The 13,590-nt window shown below is 38.6% G+C and overlaps 3 protein-coding genes across 12 annotated transcripts in view; 2 read left to right on the top strand and 1 right to left on the bottom strand.

Annotated features, from left to right (window-relative positions):
• The window catches only part of LOC135170243 (uncharacterized), a 96,232-nt gene that overhangs the window by 17,330 nt on the left and 65,312 nt on the right, over positions 1-13,590 (bottom strand). The window lies entirely within an intron of this gene.
• LOC135170241 (uncharacterized) lies at positions 104-5,147 on the top strand. Its single transcript, XM_064135890.1, has 2 exons — positions 104-1,798; positions 5,016-5,147. The coding sequence occupies exon 1, from the start codon at positions 966-968 to the stop codon at positions 1,407-1,409; it is 444 nt and encodes a 147-aa protein (XP_063991960.1). The 5' UTR covers positions 104-965; the 3' UTR covers positions 1,410-1,798; positions 5,016-5,147.
• The window catches only part of LOC135170227 (synaptogenesis protein syg-2-like), a 62,027-nt gene continuing 51,852 nt past the window's right edge, over positions 3,416-13,590 (top strand). For 3 of the 9 annotated variants that reach the window (XM_064135837.1, XM_064135836.1, XM_064135835.1), the window contains exons 1-2: positions 3,416-5,474; positions 11,842-11,880. In XM_064135837.1, coding sequence (XP_063991907.1) covers positions 5,411-5,474; positions 11,842-11,880 — 103 coding nt within the window. In that variant the 5' untranslated portion in view covers positions 3,416-5,410. The remainder of the gene's footprint in view (positions 5,475-11,841; positions 11,881-13,590) is intronic. The other 6 variants (XM_064135843.1, XM_064135839.1, XM_064135838.1 and 3 more) reach the window with 4 other exon arrangements.

Raw genomic sequence — 13,590 nt, 5'->3', positions numbered from 1 at the left:
ATATTCTTTAAACGTCGCAAAGTCACAATGGAAAAGAAACCACTTGGGGATGTCGGGCACCGGGGATTCGGGACTGACACCGCCACAGGGTTTTCCTCTCTGTAATGTCAGAGTATGTCTCGGTACTTCTCGAGACCAGTAGCAGTGAGGATGGCCTAGAAAAGAGTCCCATCATCTTAGGGCGTTAAAGTATCGACTCCGGTCCAAGTGACCAACCATTGCAACTCATTTATTTAGCAGAAAGAATGTCAGGTTGGTGGCGGTGGTGGTGGCGGCTAAACAAGGGTCGATAGCGTCGGCATCTAACGCATCTCGTTAAAACTTTACGAGTCTGAAGCCCCGTGGCTCTCCTCAGTCGTTTCTCATTCCATCTCTCTCACTCTATTTGGTTATCGTTGTGCCTCTATTGTACATTCTTCCTTCATTTATTTATTATTATCTTTTTTACTTTGCTCTTTTGCGGCATTTACCGCCGCTTTGCCCTGCCGCTGGCAGAACTCACACGGGCCTCGACAATTCAGCTGAACACCCGTAGGCCATTACCCCAATGTGGTCACGCCCCTTGTTCACCTTGTAAGAATTTGTTTCCTTTCATCACTGGCTAAAATCAGCCCCCATCATTAGGCCGTCAGCAAGTGTAACATTTGAGCGTTTCAGGGTTAGAATAGAGTATTCAATGTATTGGAAATAATATCAGTGAAATTAGAATTTAATAAAAAAAAAAAAACTGTAATGGACAACAGAAATGTGAATATTCCTTCCATATAAATCAACTAAAAGTTATTTGGTAATGTCCCTTTGTTCAACGATTAGAAAATTTCATGGACTTAAACATAGAAATAACTCACTAACTTCATAACATGATTACAAATTCAAGAATTTCCTCTTAGATTAATCCCCTTCTTTTTTATAAATATTCTCTGGAAAATTAATAGTGCAATAATTTTTCCTGAATATCACTCTCCATGCGTAATATGAGAAAGAGTCATCTGGTACTTAAAAATCTGCAGGATGTCTCGTGTAGTCTCAAGTGGAGGAACGCACTGAAACCCTTCAATAAAGCGTTTCAAGTGGAGAACAGGTATATATTTCCTTGTAGACACCAAGCTCGTCGCCTCCTTGCTTACTCAAGAGCACTTCTTTGTCTCCCTCTACTGTTTGATAATCGAGTAGTTTGTCGTCGTCGTCGTCGTCGTCGTCGTCGTCGTGGTCCTCCCCGCCCTTCGATTATTCATCAGAATTTCAACTCTGATTCAGCGCTACTTATAGACCATACAAGCGATCGGTTCTTCACGGCTGCAGCTGTCGATGAGCCACAAAGTAATCTGTTACAGTGTAATTTTATGGGTTCTATGCAGTCATTCGTCCTGGGCCATATAATCGTCGTCTACATCAAACATCCCGTGTAGGATTGACTCGTCTGTGGGTCCAAGGCGGAGACGAGAAACGACAATGAATGGGCTAATCAACTGGCGTCAATCCATGGCTCGCTATATAACTGAGGAGGCGGAGTTATACCTTTACGTCATCCACTAATTAATCCAGGACTATGCCTTGGCATATCCAATGCCGCCGGATCGCGCTAGCTCGGAGGGAGTCTATTACAAATTTCTTCCTCGAATACATACCGTGTTTTACGACTTCTTCATAAGACGGTGAAAACAAAAGTTAATAAATAGTGTTGGTGATGTATAGGCCATCTATTATCTAGACCAAATACTTTCATTTAAGTTAATATTTTTAGTTCTGTTTGTATTAAGAAAAATATATTTACCGCGTTGTCCTACAGTCATTATGAGTAATACTTTAGTGTTGACGATAATGAAAATATTTTTTTCAACTATTTTTTCCTTCACTGTCTCTATTATCAATCCAAGAATACTCTTCTCCTACCCCCTTTGACCAGCGAATTATACAGCCTCGATGGTGCGGCACCATAAAGGTCCAATCAAGTATCAAATTTCATTTGATCGGCTGAACAAATCCAATTCACACTAATTCCGATTCAATGTGGTCGAACTCAATTTAGCGATAGTGGTGTTCGCATTAAGAGAAAACAATTCTCATGGAAAACATAACCTTTCGCTGGGGTTTCGACAATGTCGAGCTTTTTGATGTTAAAGTGTCAAGTCTATCTCGATTGAGAAAAAAAAATCAATTAATTGTCGAATTACGCATTAGTATAGAAAGCAGTGGTCACTGGCCAGATGCACATGCAAGAGCTTAATACGCTTTTCGTTGCGTGCAATGCAGCTGCGAAATTGTCGGAAACACAGGGGCATCGTCCATGAGCCTGCTGTCCAACGAGCTTCCTCACTCAAGGATATTATAACCATGTACGTAAAACCTCCGGAAATCATTCCACTGTTCTCTGATTTTGTGTTCCACCCCGTTTGCATTCGAAATATGCAATTAGTCGTGTGCCTGCTTTTTCCCCACAATTTATTGGTTAACGGCTAATTAATGATCCTCCTCCCTCAATGGAGGCTATTTTATTCAATGTACCCCTGTTGTACATTAGAATATTTAAATCCAACTGTTAGAGTATTATTCAGGGGCTCTTGAGATAGTTTTCGACGCTTTTCTCGTAATGTCTATGGAATTTTTAAACATGGAAACATGGAAAACATTGATGACAATTGCAGTTTGTGGAATGAAAGAAAAAAAACCTCATTTTTAAGAATAAATTTGTTCTGGCTTGCTTAATGTTCTGCTCTTGTCTCAGATTTATTAATCGGACGGTATCCCCTGCCGGGTGTTAAGAGGGCGTGCGCATGTTCTTGCACTGAAACGGAGCAGGTATATACATATACATGCCCGAGGGAGACCACACCGGGCTTGATATCCGTTAATGAAAATATACGCGGCACGCTCCCTTCTGTATACTCGCTTATCAAAATAAAGTCGTGTCGAAATATTCGCGATCATTCCATATCAACTGCGTTTGATGTCATCTAATGTGTAGTAGCAGGCTTGCGTTTCAAATAAATATCCATTCGTTATGTTTTCAACGAGTAAACTGATGACAAAAATTTATTTTTTGTGCTGACAACGGTGTTAATATATAGTAATTTTAAACATAAGTATTAAAAATCATTATGATGTTATATCATATTATAAATTATTATAACTATAATAAATATAACATAATGAGTACATGATTGTGACTATTAATATTGCGCGATTCGGGGAAAGAGATAGTGACGATCGCAAGTTGTGAAATGATCATTCATCGAGTAAATGATATTCATTTTAACAGTGAACTCATCAAAGTTAATTCTCAACATAAAGACAGGGTCGTCGTAGTGGCCGACACTGGATAATACATGGGGGTTGGTCGAAGAGGAAGGGAGCGGCGGGCGTCGCGACGCCGTTCGGGACCGAGCAGAACTATTTCCAGGCGCTACACCGCGCCAGTATCGAACACGCGACCGTGGCAAGCGTACGTGTATCTTAATGCGCACTATTTGCTCTATCGTTATCACGCACGCTGCACACATTTTTCTCCTTTTTATATTTTTGCGGGACACTCATCTTTCATTGGTTTATCGTAATCATTTAACCGTTTCATTTGTTTCGTAACATTTATCAAGCGATTATCTACAACTTGAATTACTCTGGGTGTAATTGGTACTGTTCTCCAGGAATTTTGAATGTGTGTGACAACGGCTTCTGAGGAATATATTGAAATCGCGGACAACTCAGAGTGAAACTAAATGTATATATCTACATATATAAAAATAAATATCTAAGTAAACACCTTTTACAGGCGCAATTGGAAAAAAGTGATTAATTTGTTATTTTTCCGTTCAGTTTTTAACAAGAGGAATTTTCTTCTTTTTTTTTTTTTAATTCTACCTGAATACTTCGTGCAGTACATACAGGGGTATGTTGTAGTTTGGCTTGACTAAACCAATCGCGTGTGTGACTCTCGGTGGCTCGCTGCGAGATTTTTCATCACGCCAGCACGACAACCCCCCGCATCCCTCTCTCTTACACACCCCTGTGTGCTCCTGGCCCGGGGACGGATGGTCCAATTTTCTACGTGACGTTGTTGCGACCACGCCAAATAACTTACTCCCAAAAATCATCACCGCTAGACAAACTCGAAATTTATTCTGTCAGTGGATAAATATCAATGACACTGCGATACACTTAGACTTGATATATGCATTTCTATAAATTTTTTATTGCTAATTCTCAGTAATTTAATTTTATCAGGGCGTATAAATTCTTATTCTCATCATTGCGAGGAAGCCAAGTTTTTCATAGGGTCTCTCTGAATTATTATTTTTACTCATCTAGAAAAGGTCTCGGGGTTTTTCCTCTTCACCTTTAGTTTTTATTTTCTCAACAAGAATCGTTAAGGGTCCATTCACGTTGAATCTCTATGAGAAACGAAGACTGAGGAGGACACGAGATCGCAAGAAAACGTGATCTCAGTTTTCTTCTTTTCAGTGAGGCACGTGCTCACCAAAAGTTTTCTGCGTTTTCGTCATTTGTAGAATCTTTTAAGTGGACCAGTATACGTATCCGTCCTGCCATATACATATACGTACGTGGTATAAATGAGGGGGTAAGGGGGAAAGTGAGGGGGTTTAAGTTGCAGTAGCAGAGAAGAATCTCCAAAGCCAACACACCAGAAGTCAAAACTTTTCATTGGAGATAGGGAATAGCTATAGTTGGTTCAGCCAAGTATCGTTTACCTTTCAGCTACTTTTTACCATTTTCATTCTTATTTTCATTTCTTCTCTGTTTGTCCTATCAAAGTCGTGTGTGAGCCTTAGTGATTTTGGGACTGCACATGCACCTGGGCTTTTAACTCTGTTCAAACATGCAATACCAGCGTCAAGATATAACCAAAGTGTATCATTTATTTCTGCAAAGTGCATCAACTTCTCCCGTCTACGTTTAAAAAACTCTAATTTTATTTTTAAATCTATAATAATTGTTTTTATTCTGCCAATTTCAAAGACTGTGTGGTCGACGAGTAGGATTAATTTTTGAGTTTAAAGGACAATAATAAACGACAAATAGCTCGTGTAAGAGGAAACGTATAAATAAACGTGCAGAAAAGGATCATAAGTGGTGTGTAAATTCAGGACTTTGTGTTACCGAAGCGAACAGAAAGTCTCAAGTGACCGGAGAAAACGATTGAAATTCAGAGGACCTTCCAAAAGGAGGTGCTGAATTGTCAGTGTGAAAAAAACTAATAATCTCATAGAATAACAAAACTCATGATAATATACAAAATAATCATTTAAAAATACTCCTACTACTACTACTTCTACTAATAATAATAATAATAATAATAATAATAATAATAATAATAATAATAATAATAATAACAACACTAGTAATAATAATATAAAAAAGAAGACGCGTTAAAATTGTAGCGCAAGAAGAAGAAATGAGGTATCCGTCGACAGCAGTGACCATTCTCATCGTATTCTTTGCAAGTGTACGAGCACAAGGTCAGTCTTAAAAAATGTTAATTATAAAATTAATGCAAATTTTTTTCAAGATCGATATTGCAAAAGGTATCTGTCTATGGGCACCGATCTATAACGTCCCATCAGCTGCAGACGTCTAATCATCGTGAGCTACTAAATTCCTCTAAATCTACTTCTACATATTCTATTATTTAATATTCAATTATCTAGCACACTCACATACATACTTTGACGAAAGTTATTATGCAGAGCGGTTATGGAGGGGAGGCGGGGATAAAATGTAAAATATGTCTTGTTATAATATGAAAAAATGCTCAACTGAGGTTCATTAATTGATAATAAATGGTGAAATAATACAGAGTGTTATTTCGGCCGGGGATCCCCTAGGAAATAATCTCCTTTTTTTGGGCTTTAATCAGTGAACAGAATCTTCTTTCATTATTGCCAGATTGGAAATATTTAAATAGTTGGTGTATTTCTTCTCTTGCTTAAATATGATGCCTGGTGCAAGAAAATGAATGGCAAGTACAGTAGGTAAAAAAATCGCCCTGTAAGTTTCTACTGAAGGTAAAATAGGATTGGCAAGTGGAAAGAAGCTTTTCCCTGCCTCATGCATTCAACTCGGTGTGCAGCCCCTTTTAAACGTTCTACGTCCGCGCTCGATTTGTAGGGAGTTCTTTTTGGTGCAACATATAACCACTCGAGTTCGCACTTGTGGCACGCCACATTTATACTGTTCACCCCTGTTCAACAATCCCTTCAAAATGCGTCCGACCAAAGTGTTATTTAACCGTTACGTTGCAATTCAACTTTTCGGTCACTCTATACACTCCTATCGCTGATATTAATCATGAATATTATTTCAAGTATATTTTTCAAACTCCTCAATAGAAACAAATATAAGCATTGTTTGAGTATTTAGAATTGATAGATGAAATGGTAGAGAAAACAAAGGGTCTTTTTTCATTCACAATCCTGTTCATCGAGCCTCTTTACCCCAGAAGCTCAAGTTGTTCTTTCATTGAGCTTGTTTTGCGACTAGTTGGAGGATCACCATCATCTTTTCGATGTAGATAACGCACTTGTGATGTAATGCTCGACAACTTTTCGTTTCAGCATTGCAAATTGTCTAGTAAGACTCCTCTGCGGTAGCCATCAACTCTATCTCGATTTACTCATTTTTCCCCGAGAAATAAAAGCTCTTCCTCTCGACGTAATGCGAATTTTTCTTCTTTTCTACAAATTTACATGAAACTCCGTCATTGAGAGAAATAAGAAGAGGAAGAAAAAATTATGGTTTTAGCTATTCCAGTTCGCTCGACTGTAGTTAATGAGAAAATTCTTAATGACGCGAGTTGAAGACAGGAAACCGTCAGGTGCTTCGATTCTTGAGGTAGTATCATTGAGAAATTTTACTTTCTTTTTTTTTTTTCCAACTGCCGTGTGGAGGAGATGAGCGTGCTTTGCCCCCTATCTACACTTGTCCAAAGTATTCGACTAATTAAATTCCTCGCGATTCTCGACTTGCCACGTTACGTTAAAGAGAGACAGAGGCCAGAAGAACAGTTGATCGTAGCCCATACCAATTCTAGGCATCTCCCGGCGTAATCTCATTGTTCTCTTTTCTGGGTGAGCACATACGTATAGCTTGGCCACTTTCGACGAGAAATCGACGTGAAACTTGTCTCATTCGTCCTTGTGACGTCCATTTCCGTCCGGGCGAAACAGCCAGTACATATAGTTCCTGAGCCATAAATTTACGAGTTGGCTTCGCCGCTACTCTTCCACCAACAGCGAATATCCCGTTCAACTTTTCTCGTCCTTTGTGCAAGATACATTTAGCGGGTTGTAACTAATGGAAATGCTTCAACAATTTCAACTTTTTTTTATTCCTAAAATTCCATAATTTGTTCCAATGTTGAAAAAACTCTCATTAATTGTCTTTGATTTTTTCCCCTCATGAAAATGGTGACATGAATTTTTTATTCTTTATTTTTTATTCATTTTTATATCGTTTCCATCAATAAAACCCGAAAAAGAAAGTAAATCTAGGGAGCCTACAAAGTACTTTGCGGTGACCCAGAACGTGAAATCTCCAACCCATAACGCCTCCCTAGGGGTATCTCAAAGCCGATAGGACTGTAAAGGGGTATTACTGTTGTGTTTTCTTCTCCTTGTCTGCTTCCATATAAGCTTTCCTGCCACCTCAATTTTAACACATCTACCCACACACGTGTATATTTCACAAAAAAAAAAAAAAGGATTTCGACTGCAATTTTCATTTTATTATTTTTCTACCATGGTATGATACAATGGAAATGGCAATGGCAATGGCAATGGCAATGGCAATGGCAAGGAACAAAAAGGTGCGCACTTCCAATTGTACCTAGAGTTTGATGAATATTGAATGGTGAGTTTGAACGGAAATATGATTGTACCCCAGTACTTTTCTCTCTATCTACGGCGATTGTCGTATGGTTGGTTTGTTCAGCAATAGAGACCGTGCGCATAAGGTTGTTGGGATTCAATTACGAAGAGCTTTTCCACGATACCATTGTATGACCACTTCGATTTGTCTTTTCCATTCTGTTCTTGTTCCCGCTGACAATTCTTCTTTTATATCTATATTTCGCTGAAGCTCTTTCTCTAATACGTTCTTGAGGTTTGAAATCGCTTCTCTGATATGATTGATTTCCATCCAATTCTCTTATATTTTCCAACTTCCTGTCGTCCATTGATCGAAAGAGAAAATTACAAATGTTGTAATTACTGCATCGTCTTTCTGGCATTTTATTCTCATTTTTTCGTCGATTCTCACGAGACGATCGCGGTCTTGTATTGACGTCAGGTTCTGACATGGCCGTTGACACGCGATATGTACTCTCGAATCCTTACCCGGCATCGATCGACACTACACTGTGCTACACGTAGTTGGACAAATGTTGGATCCAATGTGTGAGTTGATAGTCAGTTGAATTCCCCGAAGAATTTGACTGGTTGAAATATATACAGTGGATATAGATTTAAGAGCTGAGGAAATGGAGAAGCCCTGCGAGTACGTGAAGTGTGAACTGGTTGTCCTCCACTGGTGCTGTTCCCGCAAGTGGGAATACATAATAGATATCGAGAAACAAGGGGGATGGAAGGAAAGAGAGGGAGAGAGACAAGAGCAGTGGTGAGAGTGGGCCGTGATCATACATTCGTGAAATCATAACGATCTGTAGAACCTGCGGCGTTCGACATTGCTCTTGGGGATTTTCCCCCTCTCATCTCCGTGTAATTAAGCTGTTTGTATTGTATGGTTGCCTGGGCCTGTACTACAGGAGAGAGCCCCATTCTTCCTTTCTCGCCTTAGTGTGAGTGCGCCTATCCTGCGGCTCTAAATGCTCTCTCCGTATTATTCGTCGACTTGCCCAGCCAAATAATGGGCTGGCTCATGGCAGCCTTCTCCTTCCGTTGCCAACACCTCGTTTAATTCCCATTAAATACGTATACATATGCCAACTAAGTCACTTGTTCAACAAAAAAATCATTCATCGTGTATTGATCAGCAAAAAAACATGTGGGAAATAACCATATTGCCAATTAGTTATATATTTATGGCAAATGCAGGAGGGAAGGTAGCCAGCTAATTGGGCTTTTAAATTGATCATCGTATTAATTGAAAACAAATTAATAAATACCAATGAGATTTATTCTTGCCGTTACATTTCCGAATTATCAATAATGTATCGTGCGATTATTTTCGTTGTATTGATATGAGCGGAAATAGCTTGGTCGTTGAATAAAAATCAAAAAATGAAATTTATTACTTATAAATTAGCGGTGAGGGAGATGTTAATAGTGTGGCGAAAATTGAGAGGAAGATCGTGGACGTGGCATGAAATTCGGAGCTCTTTCATGCAGTAAGTCGTTGAGGCGCGAATTGTTCGGACACTGCAATCGTTGCTGTAGAGTTGCCAAGGATTAGTGATTAATTCTACCAGTAGTTCAGTAGCAATGTAACTGGCCATTTGGTTTGGGCGCGGTGGTTAACTTTGTGGCATTGCTGATGGGCTACCAGTTTCAATGAATACAGCTGACCAACGTAATGCCCATTGATTTCGATATAGCTTTATACCGCGTAAATAGTAATGTTGAACTAGACAAACATTTAGTGTATTATTCAATTTTTTTATTTATTTTATATACATTCTATATTTCTTTTCAATACTATTATACTCATTTGAAGTTAATAAGTAATTTATTTTCTCAATGCAAGACTAATTTTATTAATTTTTAATGGTGCAAAGGATAAGCCACCATTTTCCAATTGTGGATTAATGGAGCTATTTACTTCATTACATTTACGATATCGTAAATTGATAATTAAGTTTTTCGGGTTTCTCTGGTAAAATTGATTTTGTTCGGAGGCTGCTCAAGCCACTTTGGTTCTTCGATGGCCTGCTCTGCTTCCTAAACGGGCGACCTCACTCCGGTGTAAGGGCTAACAGACAAGGGAGTAGCTTCTACCAGTGAATCAATGGTGATTTAATTAAAGATTATGCCTTAACGAGAATTGAGCCAGGTCTTCCACGATAGAGAGGCCTATGGGGCATTTTTCATCATAATTACATCTGTGCTGAGCCGGAATAATCATTCATATTTCATTATGCTACGCCATGTTGGAAGGAAGAAATAATCTCTTTAAATAATAATCAAATAAACCAGCTAGATATTAGAGAGACTATAAGACTCTGCTATTTTGTGGTTTGTATTCCAGCTACGATTTTACCAGTTTTCCAACCAATGTATCTCCATTAGACCGCCAAATCGGAAAAGTTTGCTGCACACCGGGCTTTGCAGGCGAGCGCGAGAGAGAATAAAAGCCCAAGCCCGAGATTAGAGTGGAAAGATTGGAGTGAGGTGCGCGCAACGGGTCTCTCTTGCTTGCATTGTATGGAGAGAGGGGTAGGAAAAAAAAAGAAAGACGCAAAAGAAGAGAAAAAAAAAAAAGAATCAGGAGGAAACAGGAAAACTCGTACAATTACATTATACCAAAAATATAATTACATGTATCTACACATGTATTAAACGCGGAAAATTTATGAAAAACTATTTCCCTTTTAACGGTCATGAGAGCCATTGAAATATACTTATAATAATGTAAATAAATTACAGATATATTCACGTACAATAACAGCTGTATTATGTTAAATATACAGCTACATAAAATTTTTCTTTCTCATAATTTTTATTGCTGATTTTTTTTCCTCTCCGTGTAAACTTGAAACAGCATTGCCACTGATCGTACCATTAATATTCAATATTTTTTACCGGTGCTGTGATATATGAGTGTGTAGAGAAGAAGCCCAACCAAGAAGATGTTGAGAGCACGTGCTACTGTCGAAGGTCGAGTGGTGTGTGATCACGAGGCCATCATAGGAGAGAGGGACCCTACTTTGCACGGCTTGGCTCATCCGATACCCGAGCACTCCTTACCCTATCGTGTTCCTCTTCAGTACCAACTTGTCTGTTGGTTGTTCTTCTACCAAAGTATATTCACCATTGGCCCTCTCTTTTCTCAACAAGTTACGCGGGGGATATAGAAAATCGCCTTCACCAACTCACCAAGCAATAAGACGACGGGTGTCACCTGTTTCCAAGTGTTATGAGAACTCTCTTGCTTGTGCCACTGTTCAACCCCTACTATATGTGTCCATGTGTCCTAATGCCGCCCCCAAACCACACGCACACCATTGCTCTGTATTCCTTCGGCCGTTGTTTTTTTTTCTTTCTCGTCTTTCGTTTTTATCCAAGTGTTCCAGGCATACTGGTGCAATGCCACACTTGCCACTGGAACTTCTATTACCACCACCCCCTTATATTCTACACCTCGTCCTCCTTCTCCTCACTCTCTACCCCTCTACCTCCAATTCTCCAATTCTCCCGTTCCTTGAGGGCGGGGAGATGAGGATGGGCATCTGTTCACAGATGTCGCTTAAGGGTAAATTTTGGCTTTTTGCCGACACACCCCATTTCTCTTGGCCGTATTGGACAGGTATACCAGTGCTAACAGAAGGTAGAAAACATTCTTAGGGGATGAAACGCTGTCGCACTGTGTTCACCGTGATTTTATATCCCATTTAATTCAATTTTTCTTTTATTTGATATAGCCAATATTTTAAAGAATTATTGAGTTAAATTTCAAATTTCTCGGATTTTCATCGTTAATTAGCAACTGAACAATTGGCGATTATCATCACTTGGATGTGATAAATTGATTGAAATGAAAACACATTTTTCATTAAAGGAATTAGGGATTAATACCAATGAATGACCGTTATAGTTATTTCTTTCAGTTAGTTATCTATGATTTTCTTATGATTTATCTATATTTTTGTTACAGGGATCCCGCGAACATTTTTGGCTAGGCCTTTCCGAGGAGGTTGGTTCGTTTGTTTGGTTTAAAGAAAAAAAAAATAGGATATATAGCCTGTAGCATTTTTTTCTCTATCAACCTCTCTATCTATCTTTCAATATTATTTTCGTATCAATTCACACGCTGTCTATCTGTACAAACTGAATTTTTTATCTTAAAAATAATTCACTAATCATTCACCAAGCGCTAAATATTATTGAATGAGACTTGATTTATTAACCCAATTGATGCAAGAATATAACACAGCATTGAAATACTAATTTGAATTAAATTAAATCTGAGCCTCATAGATATTAATTAACTGTTTCCAGCATTAACGTACTTTTAACGTTAATTTTTTTTGCCATAGATAATATGTAATAGTAATTACACAATTTAGAATATCTATGAATTTTCTATGGATTACGGGGAAAGCAAATCATGGCGGGAGAAAGAAGGAAAAGGGAGAAAAAAAACATCACAACGATTCAGGGGATTCTTGAAATTTTCTTGAGCACTCTCTTATATGCGGGTGAGTGTGTGTATCTAGCCATCAAGAGCTACCGTGACATCGACCCTATCGTTTCCCTTTGGATGCTCAACAGATATAGCCTACCTGTCGATATAATCTCATCGTAAAGAATCTGACATAGGCGCGTACGAGGGTGTGGAAATTGAGTGTCAGAAATATCATTGGGTAGCACATGGGGAGGGGGGGGGGGCGAAGTTAGTAAGGTCTTTATGATTTTCACATAATTCTTCCATCACACGAGTGGCAATAAGAAAAAGAAAATCATATTCACCATTTGGCTTCGATATGAAGGCTATTACGATGAATATGGAATGTAAAAATTCATATAAAGGGTGAAAATAGAGTTGATAAAATTTTTTCATCACGTAAAACTTCACTCGATTGAATGAACCTCGGGATAAAGCTTTTCGTTGATGTACGAAAAAGGGAGCTGTCAGCCGCCTAACTGTTAAGACCAGAATAATGGAGCGTTGCATAATATTAAACGTCGTCAAATAACCCTGGGGCGTCAGTATTAATTGTCGAGTTGGCTTTATGATTCAAGATGAGGCGGGTGCGCGCACACAACTAGAGCATTCTCCCCTTCCCCTTCACAATCTATCTCGGGTTATTCCTCCCTACACTTTTCACTTTATCCCATACAGATTTTCAACTCTCCTTATAATTTTCAGCCTCTACCAAAATTAATCCATCCACAGTGTTGTATGATGTTATGAAGATTCACAATGATTCTTTAAATGAGGAGGATATTCTAATGACTAAAGGATCACCATAGCTTTTGCGAATCAAAGTATGAAATCGAAATAATTTTAGAAAAAAAAAGCATTTCTCATAAATTGGAGTATCAGCCACATTAATTTTCCCATTTTTTTTTTCAATGGTATTAGCTTTAAAAAACTATACACGCGCATGGGAATTTAATGCAATATCACCGGAAGAACAAATTAGAGTAAGATATATTGTATTTGGTGGATATAGGAGATAGATAAAAAGAAAATGAGATATAGGAATGACCTGAATGAGAAAGGCAGATTTATTCATTCGTGAGGAAGAAAATTTCACGCGCAACACCTGCGTCCCTCACCTTGTCAGTTGGAATACTGAGTCCTACAATTTTCCCCTTCCCAGCCAGCCATCTTGCTTCTCTTTTTCCATATTGCCCTTGGGTGAAGTGATCTCGTTCTATACGCGCGACTGAACGTTTG

This window comes from Diachasmimorpha longicaudata, chromosome 16 (assembly GCF_034640455.1).
Source record: "Diachasmimorpha longicaudata isolate KC_UGA_2023 chromosome 16, iyDiaLong2, whole genome shotgun sequence".
Lineage (NCBI taxonomy): Eukaryota > Metazoa > Arthropoda > Insecta > Hymenoptera > Braconidae > Diachasmimorpha > Diachasmimorpha longicaudata.
The sequence above is the reverse complement of the archived record's forward strand: the minus strand, read 5'-3'. Positions and strand labels throughout refer to the sequence as shown.